The sequence below is a fragment of the Athene noctua genome, chromosome 15, assembly GCF_965140245.1.
Source record: "Athene noctua chromosome 15, bAthNoc1.hap1.1, whole genome shotgun sequence".
Classification (NCBI taxonomy): domain Eukaryota; kingdom Metazoa; phylum Chordata; class Aves; order Strigiformes; family Strigidae; genus Athene; species Athene noctua.
The window spans coordinates 7,957,310-7,984,779 of record NC_134051.1 but is presented as its reverse complement, the minus strand read 5'-3'; the positions used below and the strand labels follow the sequence as shown (position 1 = coordinate 7,984,779).

Here is a 27,470-nt window from a genome sequence, read left to right as displayed (position 1 = left end):
GCATAAAGCTTGACTGGATAGAATATGAAGCCTTTATAATTGTCTTGTTTCAGCTGAGCTGACAGGCCTGTGGAAATAGCAGAAACTTTGTAAAATGAATATATACAAGTACAATTAATCTGAATGCTTCAAAATGCTGCACATGTGTAGGTCATCAGTGTAATTTAGTCCACTGTTCCAATATTTCTTCTCTTGAGATTTCCTGTAATGCCTATCATTCAATTTGAAGCTCTCCAGCTTCATTCAGACAACTAAGATGTTCCTTTTCTTTACACATTACCTGTTGCTAGCATATTTTGTGTTGAAGGGGACTGAAAACCTGCAGAATGTTACTACAAGATTATCTTTTATTTCCATTTCTTGCCTGAAAAATCAAACCCAGTCTTCAAGATAGTCCTTATTTCAACAGGCTCCTTTGGGATTAATTCTACTCACCAACAATAGTGGAAAATCTCCGTGTAGGTTCTTTCCCTGTTACCAGTTTGTAGAGTTCAGGGTAGTAAAACTCTAGGCTCTCTAGGAAAACTACATAGCCCCTTTGGCCCTTGGTGTGGAGAATGTCCAGCAGTCGACCTAAGCACCAAGAACAGAGAGAGGTGACACATCAGCACTATGAGCAGCACAAGCAAGTACTGTATCCCTGAAGCCAAATCTGCTTAAGGTTTGTCCCTGCCACAGCAATGTGCTGTGGAAGATCTGGCTGATTAATTGAGTTCAGCTGAACTCATAAGGTAATGCCACATATTCTTTATGTTTCATTATTCTGAAGGAGTGCGGGCAAACTGGTCTCTGGAACAAAAATTTCAAAAGGCATGTTATTCAGTGCAGCCTTTACCAGGCAGTACTGAGACTTTAGGATGGCAGACCCTTCAGTGACAAATCACGAAGCACGGCAAGACAGCTGAAAACCTACTCTTGGAATGGCAGTGGCTGCTGCTCGTGTTAACTGAAATATTTGCCAAGGCTTTGATGGGAATATGAACCCCATGAGCTCTAGTCTGCACAGCACTGGAAAGAATCATTATTATCAAAATAGCAGCAGCAGATTCCCCCTTTACATTAAAACTCCTGTAAATGAGATATAGGGTTTGCATTTGATAATCTGTAATTTGACACAGGCTCCCTCCAGACTTCGCAAAATAATACTATTCAGATAGGGATGCAGATGTAGCCATTCACGAAATAATTACCTGCTCGGTTAATTTTGGAGGGCAGCATAAGTGAGTTAAGCACCTCATCCTCATCTTGCTCATCGATTACTTTGCACTGCCGTAAGTACGGGGTCAGTTTGGCTGGATTGATGTAGCGGCTCAGCATGTGCCGGTTGCATTCTACGTTCTCCCACAAAGCTTCCTCCTCATCTTTCAGTGTCTCCAGGCAGTCATCCATCTCTGGCTCTCCTCCTTAACAAGGGAAACAATTGGCAAATGAACATCAAACAGGACAGTTTCTATCCTGTTTCTTTTTTGTGCTTCCATGTCACATCGGATGAGCTAAGAATCACTTCTGACTAATGCTGAATTTGCCCTGTATTGAAGCTGTTTGAACTGAAGTGCAGCCTGTCCACAGCTCATCTGGAAAGTGACAGTTCAGAGAAGTGCTATCTTGAGTCTATGAACTATTGCATATTGCTCTCTAGTGATGAATCGTAGCACAGCTAACTCCATGAAGGTCTCTGTAAGTCAGAGAATCCCTCTTCTTAATAGAAGCAATGGTAAAGAACGTGGTGCAATGCAAGAAAGGGTATGAACATGCAGAGCTCAGAGCAAAGACAAATACTTGCTGCGGAAAACTAAGGCTTTCATTCTCCCCTCCTTTGTTCCTCTCAGCTGTAGTGGTTTGAACCTGCATTTTTTTTCCCGCATATATGTGAGGAGCCAACGCATGTAAATGACTGCACCACAAGAATAATTAACTCATAAGCAAGCAATTACGTGTGTCTGCCTCCTGCAGCTGTGTATGGATTGACTGATGTGCGGCCATGAATGCCAGTACCTGTGAGTTCAGACCTTGCCTCTCTCGGCATGAGTGGACAAGTGTGAGCATTGTATCACCGAAGTCTGAAAATGTTCTTGACTCATGCAAATATTATCACATGATTTCTGAGTGCTTGCTAAGCAAGTTCCTGCCAACTCCTAATTTGCAACCACCTCATTAGAGAAGGTTACAACAGAGGGAACAATGAGGTGAGAAAACATACTAAAGTTAAGAGTAAAGAAACTTTGTAATAGTCTTTCCCTCTTAACTTTGTAATAAATATTAACCTTTGAAACAAGTCTTACTTTTGCACTCTAGCTTTCTCAAGATCTCGTGATCCTGGTGGCACAAGGAAGAGAAGCTTCTATTTCAAGAGTTATTTTACCTTATCAGAAAACATGGTATAAAAAGAATGTGCAGTTCTTAGGTCATATGAGACGAGAGCTGTGCTTTATGAGACTTCACTGGTAATCAGTAACTAAAGACCTCAAAAGCAACGTGCTGTTTTTCTTGGACGACAAGAGTTCTCTCTGTTGTGCTATAACTTCTCCAGCTTCCAACTTTAGGAACTGCAAAGCAGCCTGTGTTCCAGTGAACATCGCTGGGCAAACCCAGCTGTTAATCTGTACAGCCAGGGACTATTCACTCATTTTGAAAACTAAACCCAAAAGTGCTAATCTGCTAAATAATGTGTTTGTCAGTGTTCTGTCATAATGAAATACAGACTAGTTCTACCAAAATGCCTGGTCTTTGCTTGATGCTTTCAAAGACCTTCCCAAATTGTCCAAAATCTTAGGCTGGGATTCAATATCTCTAGGAGAAAGGATTGGATGCATTCCTCATACTATGGACAGGTTAGGGGAGTATTGCCAAGGGTTTTGTTCTTCTCCTGTACTCCAGTAGCTCTCCCAGAGTTCTGTTCTTCATAGTTTCCCATCTTAGAACCACTTACTTAGCATTTGCTCTGCTGCTTGCATGCAGATGTCATTGCTCCAGTGTCTTCTACTAAACGGGCTGGGAGAGACAAGAATCCTCAGAGGGCAAGGAAGACCAGATCTGCTCAATGAGATCTAAAATAATGGGGGCATGGCTGTAGTTATGGGAAAAGATCCCTGGTCTTAAGAACTCCTCGCAAGCTGGATGGAATTCTTACTGAATGCCAGTATTTACATGTGGTAAAGGTGACACTGCAGTAATGAACAGTATAAAGGTAAAACAATAGAAAAAGATATATAAAGTAGGTAGCAGTGGAAGGAATGTTAAAGGTGAAATAGCTTCATCTGAAGTACACATACATTCCCATGAACCTTACTTCCATCACTTATTCTGGAAATAACTGTATTTCATTTCAAAGGTGAATTTAACAAACACTACATAATTGGAGAATCTGAACTTTTGGGAGTAGAAGGCAATAAAGCAGAAGGTCATACAGTACCTCAGTCATCTTACAGCCACTGCTATCTATTGCATCTAAAAAAAAGGTGTGTTGCAGGCCCTTTAATTTTGGGGACTGTACCAGGAAGCTCACAGATGGACCTCAGAATGCCAAAGAAGCACTTGCCTGAATTTCATGAAATGCAAGTTATCTTGTAATCTGCTGCACTGAACCAGAAATTATTACACACTGTCAGCAGTTCCCTCAGGACATTAGTAAGGGATTTCTCCATTAAATGATTCAAAGAAGAGTTCACTCATCAGTGTAATTCTCAACATGAATACATTTTTTTAACCTGACATTAGAAATACCTTTATCAAATAGTCCCTTGTGTATGGGCATAATACATCCATACTGTTAGTTTGGGGACATAATGTTTAATGGGAAAGTAGTAAGTACACTGCATGAATGGCTAAGAATCTTAAAAGGGGATTTCTGGTAGCAAACCCCTGTTAAATACAGTCTATTATCAGGAGCAAGCCCTCAGGAACAACATTTAGTGGAGTGGTCCCTCGCTGCCGTGGAGGAATTTCAGCATCTTCCTTTTGCTTTCTTCTTCAGATTTCCACCTTGGGAATGACCTCCCAGCAGCACAGCTAAAGCTCTCACTGGGCTGTTCGCCGCCTCTCCGGGACTACTGCTGCGTAACGGGTAGCACTCCTCTCTTTCCTAGAGCTTGAGGTGTTGCCTCTGCTGTGTTTCTTGGGCCAGACTGGTCTAAAAATATAACCCCCAAGTAACAACACTGTCTTGTGGAGCTATTCCAGAGACAATAGCAATGGAAAGCTCATACTAGTACATCATCCTTCCTAGTGAGTAAATATTTATTTTAGTATTTAATATAATGTTGAATAGGAAATAAAACGTTTGGTTAAAATTTTGGTGTGCTGGTCAAAAAACCAGATGTGACAGCTGAAATTCAGTGGGAAACCAATCAAGGTACTGTACTAATGGCTTTACTTTTAAAAGCTTTTCAGCAGCACATGCATTTTCTAGGTATTTAGAAGACCTTATTCCTCGTTTCTGTCCTTTCTGTGGTGATATTGCAGAAAAGTTGTTTTCACTTATAAAATGAAAAATGACCAATTTAAAATGTTTTCAAGTGTGTAATCACTTATCTAATCTGATCTTTATTACTGTTACCTAGTTTCTGATTCCAACACCTCTTGAGTTGTAAGCTAACACATTCAGAAGTTGTGATATGTCATAGAAATACTATGGCGTCCATTACAAATCACAGGTGTGAAGTCACAGACTTGGGCTGACTTCAACAGACATTAACCAAAAAGAAATACGAATCACCACAGCAGTTAAAAAATTGCTCTCCTGCTGCTCCTTTCAGCAGTTAGTATACAAAATAGCTTTTAACTGCAGGAGATCTTAATCCAGTAATAATCTCAGCTAGTCCCATCTATTTCAAAGATCTCTGTAGATGCAGACAAACATAAAAGAGAGAACCCCTTTTTACATTAAAAGAAACACTCGACTCTCCTCATCTCCTTTTCTCTCTCAGGGACTATCCTTCTCTTGGCTGTTACACACAAATGAATCTTTCTATGTGTTTGCTATTTTTTTGTTATATTTTTCAACTGAACAAATCGCCTTGCAGTTAAAGCTGTTCTCTGTTCTCACTCAGACTCCACACTCTCATATGTCAGTGACACTCTCCACTGATCAAGGGAATAAAGCCTGCAGGCTTCAGAACCAGGGGTTCTATAAAGTGCTCATCATCAGGTTACATCGAAAGCTTCATTTTTTGTGATTCATTTCATGATGGCGCAGAAATTAACCCTTCAGCCATCTAATTATTTGCATCCCCTTGCTCTGAATTCTCGTCAGGCTGTCGATACTGAGAAATTGCCATGTAACAGACTGCAAATGCAGACTTCAGCTAGGTTTTTCTGATTTCTTGATATCTCCTTTGTGAAATATGAAAAAAGGGTATTGTCCTCATACTGAGAAGCAGGAGGAAGTTTATTTTGGAAGAGATGATCTATTTTAATGTTTTGGACTTCCGCATTTGTCACAGATATTCACGGACTGGCAGTATTTAAAAAGAAACCACAACACCCAAAATGTTTCTGCGAATTATAAGTTAATAGGAACAGAAGTTTATGTTAAATACTAACTATGTGTATATAAACCAGGAAAGGATTACATATAAATTATCACACTTGAAAGCAAAAATAAAACTGAAAATAGCACTTTAAAACTGTGTATAATTATCCTCAACATTTTGAGGGAATTGTATTACATCCTCTTTCTATGCATAGCTCTAGATTTCATGGGGCAATACCCTTTCTCCCTCAAGTTTGGATAGCACCTCACAGATAAAGTATCACAACGGGGCGATTTTCTCAAAAGCTACTTGTATGGATATGTGCAGATCTGCAATATCAGAGAACCACAAAACCACAAAGGGATTTAGAGCTATTTTTAAATTTAGAGGAAAGTCACAGTTTAAAGTGTGATAAGGAAATTATATTCCTTTGCCTAAGGACAGGAGAGCTCTATTTGCACTCCTGGCTTTCTGAAATGCTGAATACCAGCAGTTTCCAATCATGTTGGCTGCACTACTGGATGTTCTATGGCACCGAAAACCACTTTTAAAAGGCTTAAACATTGATAAAGAAGACTAAATTTGCTTACCTATACTTGCAAATTTTTTCCATAGAGGTGTCTAAATCTGGGCTCCCAAAGGAGAGGAGACAATGTCTTCATCTGCCTTTAAGAATTTGCACTTTATATTAGTTCTTTCTACCTCAGTGTCCCTACCTGAAATCAAGGCTGGTAAGAAGTATTTTTATGACAAGGTAGGATCCATTAATTAGTGACTGAAAAGAACTTGGAACCACCAAGATGGGAAGGCTCTAGAAGAACATTTATTATTAGTGCAGTTTTATTACTTCAGATTTTGCAGGCCTTAGAATACTTTCTGAAGCCAGCAGCACTGTTGAATGGACTGGGTTGTATTTTTGGTTTGGGTCACAGTGGCTGTATATGGAAAGAGCCATCCTGTATATATACGAACCCCCTCTTTATATAAAAGATTTAACCAGCTTACTGAATACCACAGTTTCAACAAAATATAAAAGAAAAATCTGGATTAAGCGATACCAAAGTAATAGAAGAGCAGTAAGCTTTAAACACAAAATAGGATTATTTTCGCACAGAAGTATTCTGTTCAATTCCGTTGAGGCAATCGTCCAGTTACACACAACCTACAACTCCCCCCACCCCCCCCCACCCCCCAAAACACCAGCAGACTTGCAAGGCTTCTATGAGGTAACACTACGTCTTCAGTGAATCCAGATGATAGACACAGTCATAAATACTACTCCCATTTTCTGAACAGAAGACAGACAGAGGTAACCAAAACAAACTCCCTATCTGGCTAAAAGAGCTCTGGAGGCATATTCATCTAGCTACTACAAGCAGAAGAGGGAAAGAAAATTGCGCTCATTTTTATAACTATTAAATCAACAACCAAGTGAGTGAAAAAGAAATGAAGAATTGTATCATGTTACTCAGTATCTTTGCTCTATGAAAAAAAACCCAACCAAGCAACAGAATAAATCAGAGATTTGTCTCTAATCACTAGTCCTGTCCTAACAGAAGAGGCCCGGAAGAATTAATACTAGAGGAACTCCTTTTAATTATCTCTCCCTTTGCCTTTATTTACTCCCCTAAGAACAGATCCATATAAAACTCCACCTCAGAAAAAAAGAAAGGGTAATGCATAAATAAAACACAGATCAATTATTAGTATTGTTAGCCAGTACACCCAGTGGTTTGTTTAGTATCACCTAAACCAGAAAACACTGTATACAACAGATACACAAGTTTTTCAATATTGCAGGATAATATTCCTTAAGAGCTGAACAATCCTTGCAGTGAATTCCACACTTACTACATTCTGTCTGCTTTTGAAACAACATATATATTCTATAAAATATCTATCACTTTTTGGAGGAAACCACTATTTACGAATCAAGAATGTTGTTTTGCCCAATGAAATATTGTCCCAAAAGACCTTAATCAGTGCAGTAATACTTATTAGGATCCTGTAATCATCTCTGTTTCATAAAGGCTGAGATCTATGCTTTCCCATTTTGCACTCCATCTGGTGAGAATATCTGAAGTCTACGTCTTCCTCAAGTCTGCCAGCTTTAGAACTTCAGAGCACTTATCAACTTATCACACAGGAAGGAAATGACTAATTTTGTCTCAATAGCAAACCGACAGCAGATTGTGTTACCCTGAACATCCAACATCCAATCAGATCTGGTTGTAGAACATATATTATCAATAATAACAAAGAAAATGGAAAAATCCTCCTCTACAAATAGCTTAAATGACCTTTTGATGACTTTGTCATTTTTCTATGTGTCACTATTTTCTATATACAGTGAAGATGCTTCTAGCTCCCTCAGTGACATACCATCTAAGCACCACTGATAGAGGAGCTAATTCAGAGGGTGGATTCATCTCACCGATTTGAATTACGCATCTAGTTTAACTTTAAAATCTAGTTCCTCTCCAGCAAATGGAAAATGGTCTGTTCTATGGAAAATGGTCTACCTTAGAATGCCCTCTAAAGATTGGTTTCTAGCCACTGCTAGGTGCTGAGGTCCCCTTTAGGGTTAATGGAGAGAGAATTGTCCCTTCTGATGGCAATGTCTACACTGGTGATTAGATGGATATTATTCGGTTTTCCCATATTGTTTAAGAATCTGATACCCAGATTTCAGAAACTGTCAGTAGTACCATTATAAAATGATAATATATGTGAGAGTAAATGAGAACTGAGAGGTGAGAAATGAGAGATGGAAAAAAAAAAAACCAAACCTGAAGAGGAGAAAGATGAGATTTGGGGATGAAAAATAGTGAGGTCAAGGGAAAACGAAATATAAAAAGGAAACAGGAAAAGAAAAAGAAAGTTAGAAAAAGGGGAACTCAACAGAATGAAAGTGAGGAACAGAAGTGAGATACAGATGAGAAAAGGAAAGGCCTTACTAAAGGCAAAGGGAAAGAATGTGGGGTGCAAAGCAAATGAAGGGATAAACAGGGAAGGCCCTGCCACAGTTCCTGACACATTAGAAATTAGTGTTAGTTCTAAGCATGCAAATCAAGATAATGGCACAATAATTTAAATAAATAATTTACCACAGGAATTTAGTACATCTATTTTAAAGGATTTGCAAAGTAGCAGTGGAGAGCTGAAAGCCTGACATTTAATAAATGCTTTAATCTACACATCCTCCATCCTGTTAGGCATGATGATGAGGAAGACAACAGAAATCACTGTGCTAACGTAGTACAAATGTGTTTATATAGCTGGCCCTTTTTTCTTGAGTGCAGCATTAGCTACTGACAGGAGCATTTCAACTGATGTGTGCTAAAAGCCAAAATCTTAAAAAGAAGCTGTCATCCTCAGGCTGTGAGGGCTCATGAGAATGCTGGTCCAACAAATGCTTCAGAAGTCATTACTAGGTCCCAGGTTAATTTTTTCTTGAGACTGACTCACTCTGTTTTTACAATTGATAATGAGATTCTCACTAGCTTAGGAGAAGGAGGAGGCACAGCTGGGGGCAAGTGTATAGTCCTGTGTGATTAGGAGGAGCCCTTAATGAAAAATTCAAGTTGCCCAAACATGCAAATGGATTTGATGATCATAGGTTAGGTCCCAATAAATGTGTGCTCACATTACAAACACCAGCACATTCTCTGGTACAGAGAGCCGGTGTTCAGTAAGGGATTTGCACAGACCGAGCTACATCAGAACCTGGTAAGGACAAAGATTCATTAGCTGATAGATACAGATGAAACTCGCATAACCCTTACACAGATAGTTATTAACTCCTTAGTGTTATTAACACTTCTATTAATACAAGTCACAGAACAGGAATTTCTGTGACTTGTATTATTTCTGCCATACAAAACTGCTACTTAGTCTGTTTGTTTAAAAAATTGACACTTACGTTACACAAATTTTTAAAAATAACAGAAAACACACTCAGAGAACATCTTCCATGCAGTCATAATGATTTTTGTACGTGATACTCTCATCCCCAAACAGTCAGAGGATAACGCAGAACACATTAGATGGGAGGACTGCACTCTAGTTTAACAACCTCTAAATTCAGCAACAACTGACAGTAAATGCGTAGGCCATTATTTCAACAGAGAAGGTTACAGTTTGAATCCTGAATACTGTCAGATAATCTTCCTGTAATTCACCATTGCCCAAGAAAGTTTGAAAACAGTAGTTCATATAGCAAGCTTGTAAGACAAAAACCTGTATTAAGAATCCTACAGTTAGTCATAATACACAAAATATAAAGAATGAACAGGATGCCAACTCTCATAACCCTCATTTAAAGATCAACCTTAAAAAACAATACCACTCCAAACACATGAAAATAACCCACACGCAAACTGTTTAATGCATTGTACCAGCAGCATGCATCGATTGTGATGAGAATACAATCTAGTTAAATATCTTAAATGTGCTATGCAAAGGTATAATAGCTCCCCACCTAATTCTGTGAAGACTCTCCATTCATTTTTAGCTCCTAACTGCTAACAGTATATTCTGTTGGATCAAACACTGTCCAGTCTCTGAGGGCGATGACAGCTGTGATTCACATATACATTTTGTTCATCTTATGTAAACGCACAGCTTCATGTAGATAGAACAGATATCTATTCCTTATTCTATTTTGTGATCTCTTTGTAACTATTACTTTAAAATAGACTTTAATTTTAAAGAACAGACTGCTGTCTTGCATATACTAGTTTGACTGTGGCTTGAAGAATGACATACAAGCCTTACATAACAAATACCTGTACTCTTTCCACCTCAACATCACTGGAAGAACTAAGTTTCACTCCTAGTTGCAGACTGCCATAGTCCTTGATGTTCTATTCATTGACAAAATCCTCTGTCCTCGTAAGCTTATTTAAAGCTGCATGAACGGCTCAGCCATTAGAGCACAAAACAGACATAGGACAACTGGATGTCATTTGATGAGAAAAAGTCTACAACAGATCACAAGCAGCCTGGCCTAGGAAGGACAAAACCTCACCAAGAATCGGAAGGAGCTTGCTATTTTTCTGCTGGAAATTAGAATTCTCCTTTCACATGGCCATGGTTTTACATGTTTTATGAATAGATTTTTCCCACTTATGCTTTCTGGTCACCTCCTCTTGTTTTTGTTCTGTGTCCTCTCTTCTTGTACCAGTGTCACAGGACTGTGTCACATAGCTCCGGAAACATACACCCACCATCCTCTCTCTCAAACTTAGTGTCTATATATAGTAGGTAGAAAGGTTCTGGGGGCTGCCTTACTTCCCTTTTCTTCTGAACAGAGGTTGTGGGTAACTTTCAAACATAACACTATTGCAGAGGAAAGTTTCATAGCCACAGAGAGCTGTGTGCTCTGCGAGGAGGAAAGACCTGAGGAGTGCCTCACACAGGTCCTCCTTTTCTGAGATAATACAGCTGCAGTTCATTAACAATTCTTTGTCACCAAAGAAGCCTCGCTGTAAAGCCTGCAATTAAGAGCAGGAAAGCAATCTCTGGAAAACAGAGAGACAATTCACTTTCCATTCCCATGGGAGGGCTCCTTTAAGTCATTTCTATAGCAATTTAAAGCAAAACTTGACTGATTCTTTACTTAGCAGGACTGTACTTTATTTCTGTAAGTGGTAACCTCTCCATGACCTTGTCTTGCTGTCTTGGGGAAGAGATAATGCCAAATATTTGGCAATTCTATATTTCTTCAAAGCATTGCAAGGCAGAATTAGCATCTTCTGTTGCTTTCTCCATAACTAAGTCCATTGCTCTGATGATACAGCATAAAATGCTGTAAAGCTTTTGTGTGGAAAACTTATTCCAGAAGAATTAACTAACCATTGGAAGAGACTAAACTCTGGTCTCATCAGGAAGCTCTGGCCAGTTCAGTTCATAGTTAACATGTATTTTTTGAAAAGACCAAAGAAGCAAAGTGCTAAACAAGCAAGAAATCTGACTGGCTGTCTTCACCTGAGTGTGGTTCTTGAGAATGAGTCAACATAAGGAGAAGTATGAGAATTTTACTGAATTCTCTGCTGACCGTGGAAATAAATATTTGTGAAAATAGCAACTGATGCCAGAACTACACTCCATCTGTGAGCATCCCGGTCTTTAAGCATGGGCAGCTGCTGTTAAAACATCATCCACATACAATATTACAAAAGCAAGATTTGCAGGGTTATGTGCATCCAAATCCTGATCTTTAGAAGATATTTAACAGCACAAAGGGTAGTAGCCAAGTAAAAGTCAGTGGAAGTTTTGTTTTATTCTCCTAACTTATGCCTCAAAGCATAACAATTCTTTATGTGCTATCTGCATTAGCTGTACCTCATAGTATAAAGTATCACAAGCTAACAACAAAAGCATTTGCAAAATGTGCAGAGAAGCCTTTAAATGCAGTGTTATATTTGTGTATGAAGTAAGGTTACATGCAATATGAGCACTAGCAAATGGCTCCCACACGTGAGGATTGATTTCCCCTATTTCTCATTCCTACTCAAGGGCACAACGTGTAATTAGGGTCAGCTTTACAAAGAGTGTAGATGGCATTTAGGCATCAAAATAAATGGCCAGATTTTTGCAAGACTTGCCTCAGAGTGTGGGATAAGATAGCATTATGAATCACAGAGCTGCTGAGTGTTGAGCACTTTTAAAAATCGGGTCTTTCTTACATGCTTAAATTGAAGCTGAGCTTTTTCAACAATTGGAGCATTCTTCAAATGCTAAGTATTTGAAAAATGGGCCTTTAAAACTTTGTGAGGTGCTAATTTTTACATGAATAGGAAACTGCTCTATATAATACCTATAAATCTGGCTGGCAGCAGTATTTAAATAGTTTCTGATTCCCCAGTATTGTATAAACTCTCCAATAGTACCCACAGAGCAGGGAATAGGGCAGGCACTGCGTGTCAGTGCTTACCTGTGTTAATTCTAACCTTTCTGAATCCATGAAATACATATTTTGCTAGCTAACAGGTGATGGTAAACACTGCTGATGCATCAATCTCTTTTCAGCATATTGTCTCCAACTACATTTGGTATTTTAAGAATTAGATGAAATTTTAAGCTTTGAACCCTCGGAGACATAATAAAAGAAGGTTATTTTCTACAAGACTAACTATTTCTTTCTATGAGGAACAAAAACAAGATTATTTTTCTTATGCTCAAAAATTAATACAGTGTAGAAACTATATGAGGTTTTAGATTAAACTCTCCTTCCATCATCATTTGCTATATTTATCTTTTTTTCCAAAGCCGGTACGTTCAGCCTTGCAGACTCTATACTGCTGACTCAGCTAGCTGAGACAAAACTCATAAAAATCTATTTTAAAAAGGTCCGATGATTTTATTTTCTAATCGTAAATATGAAATTTAATTAGCATCTCATTGCTAACGAAGTCACCACGGAAGACAAGACTGAGGAATTAGGCACAGGGATGGAATGTCAAGCGTAAAACAAAGCAACTGCTATGCAGGAGCCAGTTTAACTCCTGCTGTCTTCCACTCAGGTTTCAGATCTTTTAAGAATTATGTGCTACTTTCACATTTCCTTCTTTGATGGCAAGGCCCTTCTATGGCAGTTAATTACTCTAGCATGATATAGGACCAATGTGAAATACAAAATAAAAACAGATAAGGTTCAGTCTGAATTAGAAACAGGAGCAAGATAGAGCAAGTTGGATCTGAATTCAAAATCCTATTTTGTCGTAAGCTACCCAGGTCAGTAAGTGTTTCAAATCCTATAAAAGCAATACACTCATCAGCTGAGAAAAGATCTCACAGTATTCTCCAGGGTACTGCAAACATCAGAAAGATTAAAGGAATTTTTTTAAAGGAAGCATATGGAAGCATAAAAAGCCTCTTTAAAATAGGAAACGTGTCCAGCCTTTTCATTATTAGCATTCCTAGAATGTGTCCTAGGCTGACATCAGCACTGAGGTTGGTATTACTGGGTGAAATTCTGTTTCCTGTAAGTCACCTCTACCATCTTCTCTCTGGAGTTCTTGAGAGGACAAGAGCTCTCCATCTGTCTTTGCCCACCCACACCTGTATGAGAGGGTTACACGAGTACATTTTCCTCCACAGCAACACAGAGGGTGATCCGAGGTGAAGGCAGGGACAGGCGTTCTGCTACTCTTGCTTCACAAGGTGCCCGGGTGAGGGAGCACAAAATACAGAACATCACAGAAGAGAGGACTCGGTGAGAAGTGGGCAAGTACCGTGGGAGAGCTCTGAAAGGGCTGATGAACTACAATAACCACAAAACTGTACTTTCTCCTTGTACTCACACTGAAATTGTTCATAGCAAGTTAGTGTGGGAGGAAGTGTTTACAGGACCTGTCCTGAGAGCAAGTAATAATAATTCCTGGATTGCTATAAAAGCTTTTGGAGTAACTCCGAGTGGGCATGCCCCTTGGTTGTTCTCAATGACAACATTGTCTAGGGTTAAAAGGGCTTTTTACCCTTTTTTGATTAGTTATGGGTGGGCAACTTTTTAATTCTTGCAGACTTCCCTTGAAAGGTGGAAACATCCAAGAATGTGGTTGCAGCATTACTGCTGTGCAGCGTGACAAAAGCTCTCCTTCATTATCACTAATGGAAAGCAGAAGTTATACATCAAGCCCTGTTCTATGTAGTAAGGCAAGAGCAATTCAGGGACAGTAAAGTTTTCTTCGATGCTGTCGGACTAATTTTCTCTTGACGATCTCATAATGCTTTAAAAGTACTGTTCAGTTTTCAGGGCAGCTACCAATGAGTACGGCAGGATTTTCATACCAGCTGTAAGGCTCAGCAGACAGAGTGGGTAAGTGATGCCCATGTATCCACATTGCCAAAACCAAGGGCACAGTCTATGGATTCTGATGACGAGCTGTCCTGCTATACCTAGAGCACTTCCCTCCATCTCTCATCTGAAAGCCTCCTAGTAGAAGCAACCGTCTATATTCTGATGAAAAACAGCAAGAAGCCTCTTTAGGAGCAGTTAATTTTCTAGATTTAATCTTCACTTTCCTCCGTGCATACAGCAGGAAAAATGTTGGCTCCAAGAAAGTCAAAATAAGGAAGGAGTACCATATACCTCATTTTGACATCCTGACCATTTATCTCCCCCAGAATTAGCCCTTCTGTCCTAGTATCCCTGCCTGCTTGGAAGTAAAGGAAGCTGTGAGAATGAAGACTGATATTTCACCTTTCTAGTATTTGTGTTCTTTGTCTTTTAAAATATATTTAATATATTAAAAAATAGTGGAAAGATTTGCCAAAAGATCCCAATATACCTATGTCCTGTTTTCAAAAGTGATAAAAATACACAGGAGTCTGTGTTCTCATTAACAGATACGGGATTAAGGATTCAGTTCTGACAACTTTTGGAGTTTAACAACTTTCAGAAGTCATAAGAAGAGTCCTTAGCCTAATTCTGGCCGCTCATTCCTGCTTCTCAGTGAGGGGAGGTGGTCCCATGAAAAAAAACAAAATTTTTTTTGCATCGTTAAGATTCAGCTGGAGCAGTTTTTTTATCCAACTCAACACATTACTCTAAAAATGCTTGTGTCAACAGGGCAGAGAAGGTAGAGCAAAAGCAGCAAGTGGCCAAAGCCAGGTCTTCATCAGGGTTGCCACTAGATGTGTAACTACAGTCTCAGAGGCTGAAGCTGCTCAGGCATTTTTGGAATGCTGTCCCACACAACTCAATGCCTCAGCAGTTGCAGTGGATGTGAATGAAGAGCAGAGATACTGATATATTCAGACAATACTTCCTAGTGCCATTCCACAAATTCAACAATTTTTTAATCACTAGAAATAAAAGTCTTACCAGAAAAATAAAATTCAGCAAGGTTTTAAAATAAAATTCATCAAAGCTTTAATTGTAATGAGTTGAAATCTGACCTAAAAAAAACAAAAAGAAAAAAAGAATGTCTTTTAAAAATAGAATTTTGCCTCTCGCTCTCCTGTGATAACATTTACTCAAAATGCGAGGCCAAAAATATCAACAGTTTCTACCAATTTTTATTTTGCCTGGCTTCATATATATCATGACAATGTTACATTGCTGTTACACTATCATGTATTTGCAATAGCAGGCAGTCACAACCCTGAGATATTCATGTCAAGACTGACTTGGGAAACACTGGACATTTTATTAGCAGTTGTGCTGATGAGGTGAATGGCAGAGCTGAGGTGAGCTGAGTGAGGACTATCAACTTTCTTCAAACAACTGATACGCACAGTCCCTGCTATCTTCAGTGGAGTGGTGATGTTAGTCTCTGCAAATCAGACCTATCCCAGTTCAAATTCCCAGAATAACTTTTTGTTTCTTTCTAATATTTACAATGTCACTCACCCTAGCAAGAAAAAAAAGGTATTTAACTTTCTCACTTCACAGTTTGAGGATCTGAAATGGATAATTCTGGTAAAGCATCTTGTTAAAGAATAAATAAGTTTACAGCAATGGCCATATGTTCCTGTTGGATTCTTATCTGCAAACTTTTAGCACTCAGCCAAAAATGTTGCTGTTCCTTTTCAGGACAGAACGGTCCAGCTGGTGGCTCATAACCCACATCCAACCATCAGAAGGCATTTACTCAGTTCACTGTGCTTTTCTCTGGAGGAAATAAGGGTTGCTGGCTTGGGCAGCAGACAGCTCTATGTCTCCTCTTGGACTTGTGTACGGCCAAATTCATGGCAGAACTTCTGGTCTGAGACTATGGAGTTCACTGCCTCCATGTGAGGGGCGGAGGAAGGTGGGAAGTAACCCACTTCTAGGTATGTAGAGCGTAATACAGAATGCCAAGATGTGGCATTGCACAGCCCACAGAGTCTGATGCTCTGATTTGACTCTACATGCAGGACCAGAGGATCAATTTTGAACCACGCTGTCTGAAAAACAGCACAACCTGAACAACCTGTACTACTACAGCCAGCTGTATGTGCTAAGCATTCTCCACAAGAGAAATGAAATGGAAGAATCTCCCAGATGAAAATATGACTTTGCCAACGAGGTCTAGAAACCTTGCTAAAGCAAAATGGCCTATCTCTGCCTTCCCTCTGATTTTTTATTTTTTCATTTGCTGTGCTTGATGCGTTGATTCATTTCCCTTGGGATTGGTCACAAACCAGAGGTGACAGATACCTTCAGTTCTAAAGTATGCTGTATAGAGAGAAGTTTGTTAGTTATCTTCACTCACCTAAAACTACCGTATATGGGATGGTAATCAGTATCAGAGAGGAAGAGGAAAGGAGATATTACACAAGACAAGTGAAGCAAGTCTGACAAATGGGTCAGATTGAAGGTAGAGAAGACTTGGGAAGTCCTGTGAGGACCAAAATAACAGTAACAAACCACACTCTGCCTTTTCTCATGTTCTTTCCTCACAGTAGCTGAGTGTTGAATTTATCTTTACTGTTCCAGTCCCTTTGTGCTGAGACTCTACTTAGATCTGTGCTGATGGCATTAGCTATTTAATAAGTTTGCATCTAATATTTCTAATACTATCCTGCTCAAATAGCTTTAGATTTATGTGCTATTATCATGAAGGATGCCGTTGCAATGAGTTTGCTTTTCTCTGCATTGCAGAAAGTTCTACCAGGAGACTATCACTAAAATTACAGCCTTCAAAGTGGCATTCAAATTTCTGACCATTTCTGTCTTAGACCTAGCATTTCCAACTGTTCTTTGCAGGTGAAAAAGTTCAGTCCTTCCTGATACCGTATTCTCACCAGGCTTCTAAAGTAACTATGAAGCCAGACACTGCTCTCCCAGGTGTGCAACCCTACTTGTTCAGTGATGTTGCTGTCAATAGCATTTAATCCAGCAAAACTGCCTGGATACTGCTCTCACTATGCATATGGGCAAGTCACAAAAACAGCATTCTGTAGTGCAACACTCCATATGAAAATGCCCAAGTACCACTTTTCCTTCAAACGACAAACTTGCAGATTTAAAAAAAAAAAAACAACCAACAACAACAACCTGATTCAGTGTTTCCAGCCTTACAGGAAATGTAGTACTACTTCAATTTTTTCTAACAACTAAAGCAGAAGAAAAACATACTCTTTTCTGTCCTAACACGAGTTTAAATATTTTTTGTTTCACACAGCACTGATAGATTTCATGGCATAAATTGCAAAAATGAGAGAATAAAAGACCAAAGGAAATTAAACCTTCTACAACAAAACATGTTAGTCTTGGGTCTTCCTGAAAAATATGTAATTGGAAATACAGGAGTATGTTATTGGAAGGATGAAACACACCCAAAATCTTCTTAATCGATTAAATATTGAGACTTATTCTGACTTGTTTTGGCAAGAACTGTCAGGGAAGACTAGCAGTGTAATTGCAGAGAAGAGTCTTGAGCTTGTTTTTTTTTACCGGGAGAAAATCAGCTCAGTGCTAGTAAAGAAGCTGGAAAAAGCTTATGGAATTTTCTATTTCAGTCAGTGCAAGTCATCAGTGAAATGAGTTTGATGATCTCACTAACTACATCATTATAAACTACAAAAAACATCTGGAATGGCAACTACCTTGACATGGCACTTGGAGACATGGTTTAGTGTTGGATTTGGTAGTGTTAGGTTAATGGTTGGACTCAAAGATCTTAAGCATCTTTTCCAACCTACAAGATTCTATGATTCAGAAAAAGCCAAGAAATAGCGATGCAGGCCGCAGCTGCTGGATAGATACTGTGACTTCTTGTAAAAGACTGGGATGCAACAGTGGACTTTGGAGAGGATCCATGCAAAATTGCAGCCAGGGAGGAAACGTTCTTTTAAACACAGACTTCATGTAACAGACCAGTTTGGTCAGTGAATGGTAAATGTCAGTGGTATTTTAATTGAGATGTTAAAAGCCAAAAGCCTTCAAATGATCTTATAAATGTGATAATCTTTCGGTTCATGATCAAAGAGAAGAGATTCGATCATCAGTTGCACTGTAGTTTGGAGATGAAGTGTATTTGGTGAAATTTTTAGAAAAAGAATTGAAGCACCCTTCAGGTGTTTTCTCAGTTTGCTCAGGATTCCTAATTCACAGAGGGAAACATTTGAAAAGTTTCTTTATTGGTATTTCAAACCCTGGAGGAACTTACTTTTGTGCTCAAATACATTAAACGTGTGTAATAACCTATTAAGCATACTTATACTGATTTTAAGAATGGGCACAGATAGATTAGAAATGTTTATACACATATAGAGCTGTAAAAAATGAAGTGGAAACAATCCATTAATTTAAACTGCTAATGATAACCATATATGTACTACTAGCATACAGCTGCTTCTGCATTCAAACGGAAGAAAATCCTTATCCCATTTTAAACAGAAACCCCATGTTAAATTTACTCTTCAGAGCCTCAGTTACAACCTGAGCAAAATTTGGCAGCAAACAACCAGTGCTCAGGAGGCCAGTGGGAATCCTTTCATTGGTTACACTGAAGCTGTATTCCTCCCCTGAACTACAATAACCAGGGCTGACTATTAGACTTAGGCAAAACCCAGGTATATCTGTGTAAGGTGAAACTGGCCTCAGGGACCAGAACAAACATCTCTGTTAATACTACACAATGTTACCTTACACAGACAAATTCACTGAGACAACAATTACCACAAATAATATCACATACACAGCTGTATATACTTTTATCCCTTTGACAAAACCAGGATGTTACAGCATTTCATTTGACATTTGTGGTAGATTTCCAGTGAGATTTGACAAATTTTTCTTTCCTCTTGAGCTGCTAAACAGATTCACTGAAGTAGACAGCATTAGAAAGTAATGCCCCATCCAGCACTGAAGATAAAATAGGTTTTGCAGGACTAACGTAACAAGAATATTCCCTTCACTACACACTCAGCAGTGATAGCAGACAATGCACAACACGTTGCCAATTTTTGGTGCTATTAGTAATGTACTTTTATGAGCTGTGAAAAAGAACCCTGTGTGTTCGCCTTTTGTATAAAAAAAGTACAAAAGCTGCTGGTAAAATGTTAAATGCACCCCCTGTAGATCATTAAGCATGTGAATTCATGGTACTCACAAACTATCACCACTCCTAGAGCCCAAATATTTGGCAGAAGATTATGAAGGAAGGGAAGTGTTCAAAATCAAAGTTCAGGAAAGACCTTTTACTAAAGTCAATATGAAAACCTCCAGCCAAGGAGTAATCCACTGCCCACAGCTAGGACACACCATGACGGGGTATATGGCAGATCTGCTGTTTTGTCAAATCGCACTTTAAACAGACTGGCACTGTATTCTTCTTTTGCCTGAGAGGAGCAAAAGTGAGAGGGTAATATAGGGAGAGAATACTGACTAAAGAAGTAGAGAGAAAGAAGCTTTTATCACTCGTTGGATGTGTGCCATAGAGACCAATTATATACATTTGACAGCAACCATTATAATTCCAGAGTCCTTGAACAAATCACAAGCAGAAAGGTTACCTTCCTGAAAATGTTCATTGCCATTAAATAACTGACCCAGACTAGAGGGTGAAGGCAGCACTTAAGAGAGAGTTTGGGGGAAGGGAGGAGATGGAGAATCTTACTACACGCACACCTGCAAAAAACCCATCATTTGTTCTGAAAAAGGAATTGCAGATTCACTGCAGATACTGTATTCTCAGCAAAGTGGACAGAGTTCTGAGAATGCAAATCCTACAGACAGCAGTGACAAAACAGCCAAGACAAAAATAATTTCTTGCTGATATCAGTGGCAAAACTTGACTAAACATGATGAGGTTTATGTTTTTACCCTCCAGTTTCAAAATCACAAGTCCTGGTCCCTTATTCCTTGTTCTTTTAAATTTAGATCGCTATGGAGGCTACTTACAAAGAAAGCTGACATAGGTCAAATTCCGCCATCAGTTACACAACCTTAATGACCACATCTAAGCAAAACATTCGTATTTCATGAAACATGCATTTCAATATCAAAGAGAGAGTTGAGAGAGTTGAGACATCTGCTAAAAAGTGGTAGTTTGTTCTCTCTCAATAATACAAGCGTAATATTGGGAGAAATAAGAATCTCTATAAATTTCATCCTCCTTGAGCAATCATTCCAAATATCTGATTAAAAATTTCACCAAGCAACAGTATATAAACCAAGGTCATTTGGTATATCACATTCAGATTTCTACAGCATATCCCGGTTATTTGGGATGCGTTCTTCTAGAGAAGGTTCAAATTGCCTTTAATTTTAGCAGATACATGCAGTCCAATGGTTCTCTTTTCACCCATATTGAAAGTTTATTTTTCTCTTCATTCAAAGTTAAATCTAATTGGAAGTTAACTATTTAAGAACAGGGAGTCAAACATGTGGTCCTGAACTTCCATTCTGGGGCTGGCCTTCTCAATATAGCAGTTTGCTGGGTAGAATGGAAAGTTTCCAGGCTCTTTCCAGCTGAAATTTTTCCTCTGCCAGACACATGACTCAAGAAACTAGACACACATGAGAATTTCTGGCTCCAGGTCCCCTTGCAACTGTCACAACCCAGCTTTGACAATACTCATTTTTAACTCAACATACAGCAAACTATCATGATGAAAAAGGAGGGTGGGAGAGAGAGAAGAGAGATGTTGTCTCAGCCGATTTATTTCTGGGGGACATCAAGGCCTTACAGAAAGAACCAGTAATGGGGGCACAGAATACTGAAAAAACAAAGCACAAAATCACCATATGAGTTTTGCAGAATGACTAAAAGGAACACAAGTACTTTTCACATCACAAGATGAGTTATAACAAGGTAAGAAAGAGTCATATTAGACCTGTATGTATAAAATGAGCATCTCTTATTGTTCTAGTCTTGTAGACTTTTGTAAGATCCACAAGACAAAGATATTTTAATGTACCTGCTTCTGTATTCAGAAGAGAATGCTCACGGCTCAGAGGCCACAGTTTGCTAGCTCTGAATCAGAAAGGATATATTATAATTGCAAACATAAAATTTAAACTCCTTTCACTCATAAGGAGATGGACAATTTGAGAGAACAGGATAGATTGCTAAGAGAATTCTCCCACATAATAATTCTCTTATTAATTCAGCTGAGTTTAATAAGTGATCCTTATTCAAGTCCCCAAAAGCCCACATCAGAACATCCCTAGAAATAAATCTTCAGTCACAACAGTCCTGCTTAGGAAGGTGAGGCTAAAAGTCTTCATCAGAGAAAGGTACTTATGACAAATAAGTCTGGTTCGAATCTTACAAACTTAAGCAAGGAATAATACCAGATATTGTCCTAGGGTACAGTTTTTAGCTATGTCTGATCTTGGTGACTCACCAATATATGAGCTGTTTCTAGATCCTAGGAGCAAAGTTACTCCCACTAGAGCATTAGAGTTGAGAACCTCTACCTCTGAGATTTGGAATCCCATAGGAACCAACAGGACAAAAATTATTGCAGCATCAGACCAGAAGTTGTGGTGCGGGTCAGGAAATTTAAAACTTTATTAAGTTTAGTAAAAAGGTTTATGATCAACTGGAACTACTTTTATAGCTTTCCAAAGACATTTTGTACCCTGCTCTCTCATTTTGTCATCTACCTTCACTCCCATCGCTAAGCTCTTACTCTGCTGCAGCCTGTATATTCTGCAAAGGAAAGAGGAGCTGAGAGACTGCAATACTTCCTCCCGTTCCCCTACAGGAACTCTGTGGGGATGCTAAGACAGCAGAGAGTAAGACCATCTGCATCAGTAGTTCCTCCCAGTATGAATGCACCATCAAGATAAAAACAGATAGAGAAACCTGGTGGAGGGTTGTGGTAAGGACTTAGGAAGGAGTGGGACGATAGAAAGAGAAGGGATCGAATATACAAAGTCAGGGCAGGCTGTATTTGTGAGTGGAGAGGAAGCTACGGTGTGTTATAGGTGTTAGAAAATTCTGTTTGAGACAGAAAGAAACAGACAGGATGACAGCGGTTATTTGTTGTGAATGTCTAAATATGAGTCTGAGAATTGGAAGGAAACTGTGCAAGAGTCTTGTGCCTTGGGATGCATACCCCAACCTGTAAATATGCAAAACCTGCACATGTACATGAAAGGCACAGACAGGAAAGCAGCCTGTGTGTGCAAGGACAATCCAGTGGAGAGGCAACACCACTTGCGTGCAAAATTAACTTTGCAGGCCAGCAAGTGTGCTGTGTGCATGAGAAAGCGGATGGAGCGGGAAGTAGAAATGCATCTGAGAAACTGGAGGAGCAATGGGAAAGGGGAACACAAGACAGAGAAGGAACTGACAGAGGGGAAGGAGAGAAAGATTAAGAAGAACATGGGGGAGGATGTACAGTCTATTGCACAGGCAAGAAAGAGAAGGCGGAGGGAAAGGAAAGGAACGAACAAGGGGAACGTTTATCACACAGAAAATATGCTTGATGAAAAATAGGCATAAAAAGATGGTGAAAAAGATAGTAAGAGATACATTAGGGTTGAGAAAATAATAAAGGAAGTGAGAACAAATTAAAAGAGAAAAAAAAAAAACAAAAACAAAAACAAAGAAGGAATATTTTATTAGTTAACAGAAAGCATAAATCCCCAGAGAAGAGATTTAAAGAAAAGGCTAAGACACAACAACTATGGGTAGAACCAGAAATTCCTTGGAGAGCAGTGCTGCTGATCACTCTTTTCATCTCCCCTCTCTAGACCTCCATTTCAACTTTCCTTCTCAGTGCACACTCTGTAAGAACACGTTTGCACCTCCAGCCACAGCCTGTTTATCTCACTGAACCCTGAGCTCCAGTATCCCCACACGCAAAGTACCAGGAGACCTGTTGAGGGCAAGGAAGGCGCAAACGCTGTTGTTTTCAAAGAAACACACTCTTGAAAATGAACACAAAAAAGGTGAAAGGTGAAAGTGGAACTTGTAGTGATTAGAGTCAAGTGCTGTCCTAGCCAGCAGTGAGGTGGAGCCGATTTGACAGCTGCTTTCCTTACCTTGGGTGCTCATGAGTGACCGGGCTGTCTTGCTGCAGCTGCTGCAGGCTGAACCTCCCTATGTCGCCTCCATGCAATTGTCTGTGTCTCTCCAGGAGTCTTGGAGAGGTTATTTGTGCTCTGCAGCTGTTGAAAAGTATAGGAAACACAAGGAGCAAAACACTCCGTGGCCCCTAAAGTGCCAAAAGTTTAGGGAAAATCAGGAATGAAGGAAGCGAGTGCACTGGTGTCGGAGTGAGCAAAGAGCGACACAGAAAGTGAGAAAAAGTGTGTCAGAGGCTGGGAGGGGCGGAGAAGGAAAATGCAAAGATCTAACAGGAAACCAGACTATAAATCTGCTTAGGGTTTTAAAAAAACATATTTCTGCTCCCCAGTGATACAGCCTGTTTGCAAATGACTCTGCGTGCAGGTGACAGCAGAGCCCTGAAGTACCACTGTAAGCAAATAAAGAGGTACTTTTGCCCCTTCCCCAGGAAGAACAGTGGGCAGAGTCGGCAGCAGTCCAAATGACTGGCTCTGACAGAAAAAGTAGGCTGTCTTCACTGTCTAATTCTCCAGACTTTTAGTTCATGTTTCCCTCAGGCAAGAGGGGACATTCTGAATACCAGCCTTACTGATGCTGTGCCTTGCTGACCACAAAGCAGCAGTCCTTGCTTCTCAGTGCACATGCTGGCTAGAAAGCAGGCAGGAAAAAAATCAAAAAAAAAAAAAGAATGAAAGGACTCAACAAAACAGTTTCAAAAATAACCGTTCCAGGCAGAAGGAGTTCTGGGTTTTCCCAAGGTTTCAAAGGCTTTTCAAGAATGCATCTATTTTCCTAAAAAGATAGTCAACAAGGTTTACTTTATGTAAGCATTAGATTATTTCACAGCGGAATGAGACTTTAAACAATGTTTTTTCCAAAGGGAGTCTCTGCTGACGTAGAGAAGATGCAGTGTCTTGTATTGCTTTAATGCTGGACTCCAGGCTTAACGCCACACATGCAAATCCAACGGTTGGTGCGTCTCAGAGGACGTTTACCTGCTTGGCTGCAGCTAAGAGCCTCCCTCCACAGGCAAACCAACGGGAGCAAACACTGCCAGTCCTCTCCCTCACTGTTCTTCCAGTCCTGCAGGCCCAGGAGTCAGCACCACTGCTAGAACCGTCCTGCAGCGCTGCTGCCGTCTTGCTCGGAGATCCTTAGTCCAGTCGCTTGCAATGATGTGCTGCTTCTTGTTTCTGCTATTGCCTGTTTGACTTCTAGAGGGGAAACAAGGCACAGGTACTGCTCTGCTCCCTGTCAGTCCCCAGGCTCCTGGGTAGACACACACAACTGAAGCCTCACCAGAGCCAGCAATAGGTCCTGAATATGTGAGAAACAGAGGAAAGACCCCTTGAAGGAAGATTTACATGTGTGTAATAGGGATGCATGTTTGCAAGGGTTACTGTGGCTAGAAGAGAGCAACTATGTGCATATGTGCATGAGTATGTTTTTATCTCATGAGAGAAACTAACAGAAATAAAAGCAAAAACACTAGGACTAATAAGTGACCTATGATACATAATTTAGGAATGTGGGAAGGGAAAAAGCATGATGATAGTAGTGGAGAGAAAGAATGAGAAAGGAAAAAACTGTTGTTAGAGAATAAAGGAAAACACAACGAATGGAAAGTATAAAAGTACAGTGGAAAAACTATCAAAGGATACAGCAGCGTCAAAGACAACAGAATGGAGGAAGTGAGATGATAAAGTGAAAAGAAGAAATGTAAGGGAGAAAAAATACATGGCTCAAAGTGTCATTGCAATAACACTCAAAAGTGTTCTTACCAAACCGAAAACCCATACCCTGTGAAAATAACGAGGGAGCAGAATATATTCCAGGCAATGAATGTGTGGGGCATCTCTGCTCTAGTTCTCCCTTATTGTTTGTCTAATTTCACGTGTTTGCACCTGTACCTGGACTGGTGAGGGCCTAAATTCAGCCATAAGGATGATATTGAAAGGGATTCCGGACAGGATTCTAGTTCCCTAAATCAAAATCTGAAAGACTGAGGAAGGCAGGGATTTCTGTCTCCCAATGAGCAACAGCGGAACATGCTACATCCCTACCGATTTATTTTTTTTTCCAGTGAGGATTATACTGTTATGTGCTACATATATTCTTGTGCAACTTATTACCAAAATTCACCATTGAACAACCACGTGATCTACATGTGACAAGGTGGAGGAAAGCTTCCTGCTTTGAGCAGCCCAAAATCTATCCATGTGACAACTGCAAGGGTGAGGTTCTGCAGTTTCTGACTGGGGGAAAGCCAGCAATACTTTAGAGAAAAACTGAAATATAGCTATAAGAATTGGGGCCTACAATTATTCTATCAAAACCAATATAAGTTATTTCTGAGCCAAACCTGCTACTGCTTTCACAGAGGAAGCTGGTTTGTGCATGCAACAGAGGAACCATTTTAAGCACAACCTGAGAAATTAACTCTGCTGGCAGGAGGCTTTGTGGCCTCCTTTTGATTTAAAAAACACAGATCTGCCATACACAGTTCCTAACCTTAAAGGACAAACATGTTAGAAATTCAAGTCGAAACTCACCAAGTCTCATTATAGTTTTCTTCTGTCCTCGGTTTCTTTAGCAAACAGGGTATCGGATAGTGGGCTATAAAACTGCCCTCCAAGCAAGGTGTTAGATATCATTTGTTCCTATTTCTGCTTTTGTTTCACTTAATGTCGCAGATTACAAACAGCTTCCAAAAAGTACAATAACTGTTTTAAAGAAGATCCCACATTTCCCTGGGCCTAAAGTGACACCCTAGAGATGAAGCAATTATCCAGCGAAGCCTCAGCAGCTTTAAGGAATCTATCACTGAAACTCAGAGGACCTAAAATTCTCCTAATCATAAAGACTTCATTGGCAAACCGAGATTACCTGAGCAGGATTCAGTCATTAATCACAAAGCCACCTGTAACTGAGTATCAACATTCTTTTATAAGAATTTACAATCTTAATCCCAGTTTTCGGTTTTTAAAAATTCTCTCAAGCTATAAATGTCTCAAGTTATAAAAATGTTATGGTTGAGGTTACCGTTCCTTGAGGCTGGTAGACTAAAGTGATGTGTTTCACACAATGTAAGTGTAGAAAATAATTATCTTCTGTTAGGCAACCAGAAAATTCAGGAAAATCTACTCAGGGAAGCAGGAAATGTTACTTTGGTTTTGTTTGGGTTTTGGTGGGTTTTTTGGTAAGAAAACCTAATTGCCTCAAAGAAATACCTGTCTCTGTCACCTATTTGGTTTTTTATAACGAAAAAAATCCACTGGAACTTTCAGTTTAGCTAGCTGCCTAGTTAAGGGGTAGCCATACTTCTTTTTTGGTTATGGATTCTCAGTATTCTTTCATTAAACCTGGTACAGGAAACAATAAATTGCACCTCTGCCTGCAGAGAAACTCTCCTCACATGAAACTCACCTGGCAGGACGCACCTGGTATGTTTGCTGTCTCCCTCTTTCAAAGAGACTTCAGAAAAGGAGAGCATGTTTAGTTCCTTCCAATTGCTCTAATTCTGCATGATCTGAGCCCTGATGGTAAAACCTGAATAACGAGAACATCTTAAGCCCTTTGATGGTGCTGTACCTTCCCTTCCTCCAGGCTTTCACTTCAGGATCCTTGCATAAAAAAAACAGCAAAATTTCAAGGTTATTCTATTAGGGTGATCAAACAGCGCAGAAGACTTGGCATCTTAAATATTCCTCCACATTGTTGCTACTCCTAAATATTTTGCTCATAGTGACTTTCATACCATAATATTGTTACTGGAGTCTATAGGGAAGGCTTATCTTTCTGTCTGTCCCACAGGAATGATGTAAAATCTGTTTATCCCTTGGAAGGTTCCCCTTGTACATGATGGCTTCCTACAGAATGCCTTTTTACAGAGTTGATTCATCAGCACTCAGGAGGGCAGGCCATAACCCAGAACTGAAGCTGCTAGGTACCTTTAAATAGTTGCACACTGAAGAGCTGAAAAAAGAAAGTCAGCATTTGGAAGCAACGAAACACTAAACTGTCCAGCTCTTAATCTGCTGTT

The 27,470-nt window shown here is 39.6% G+C and overlaps 1 protein-coding gene across 1 annotated transcript in view; it reads right to left on the bottom strand.

Annotated features, from left to right (window-relative positions):
* Window positions 1-26,921, bottom strand: part of CARD11 (caspase recruitment domain family member 11) — a 49,470-nt gene extending 22,549 nt beyond the window's left edge. The window contains exons 1-6 of the mRNA XM_074919703.1: window positions 26,855-26,921; window positions 24,499-24,745; window positions 23,404-23,529; window positions 23,230-23,288; window positions 1,191-1,403; window positions 436-573 (exon numbers count right to left, since the gene is read on the bottom strand). Coding sequence (XP_074775804.1) covers window positions 436-573; window positions 1,191-1,403; window positions 23,230-23,288; window positions 23,404-23,529; window positions 24,499-24,745; window positions 26,855-26,921 — 850 coding nt within the window. The remainder of the gene's footprint in view (window positions 1-435; window positions 574-1,190; window positions 1,404-23,229; window positions 23,289-23,403; window positions 23,530-24,498; window positions 24,746-26,854) is intronic.
* Window positions 26,922-27,470: the final 549 nt, after the last annotated feature.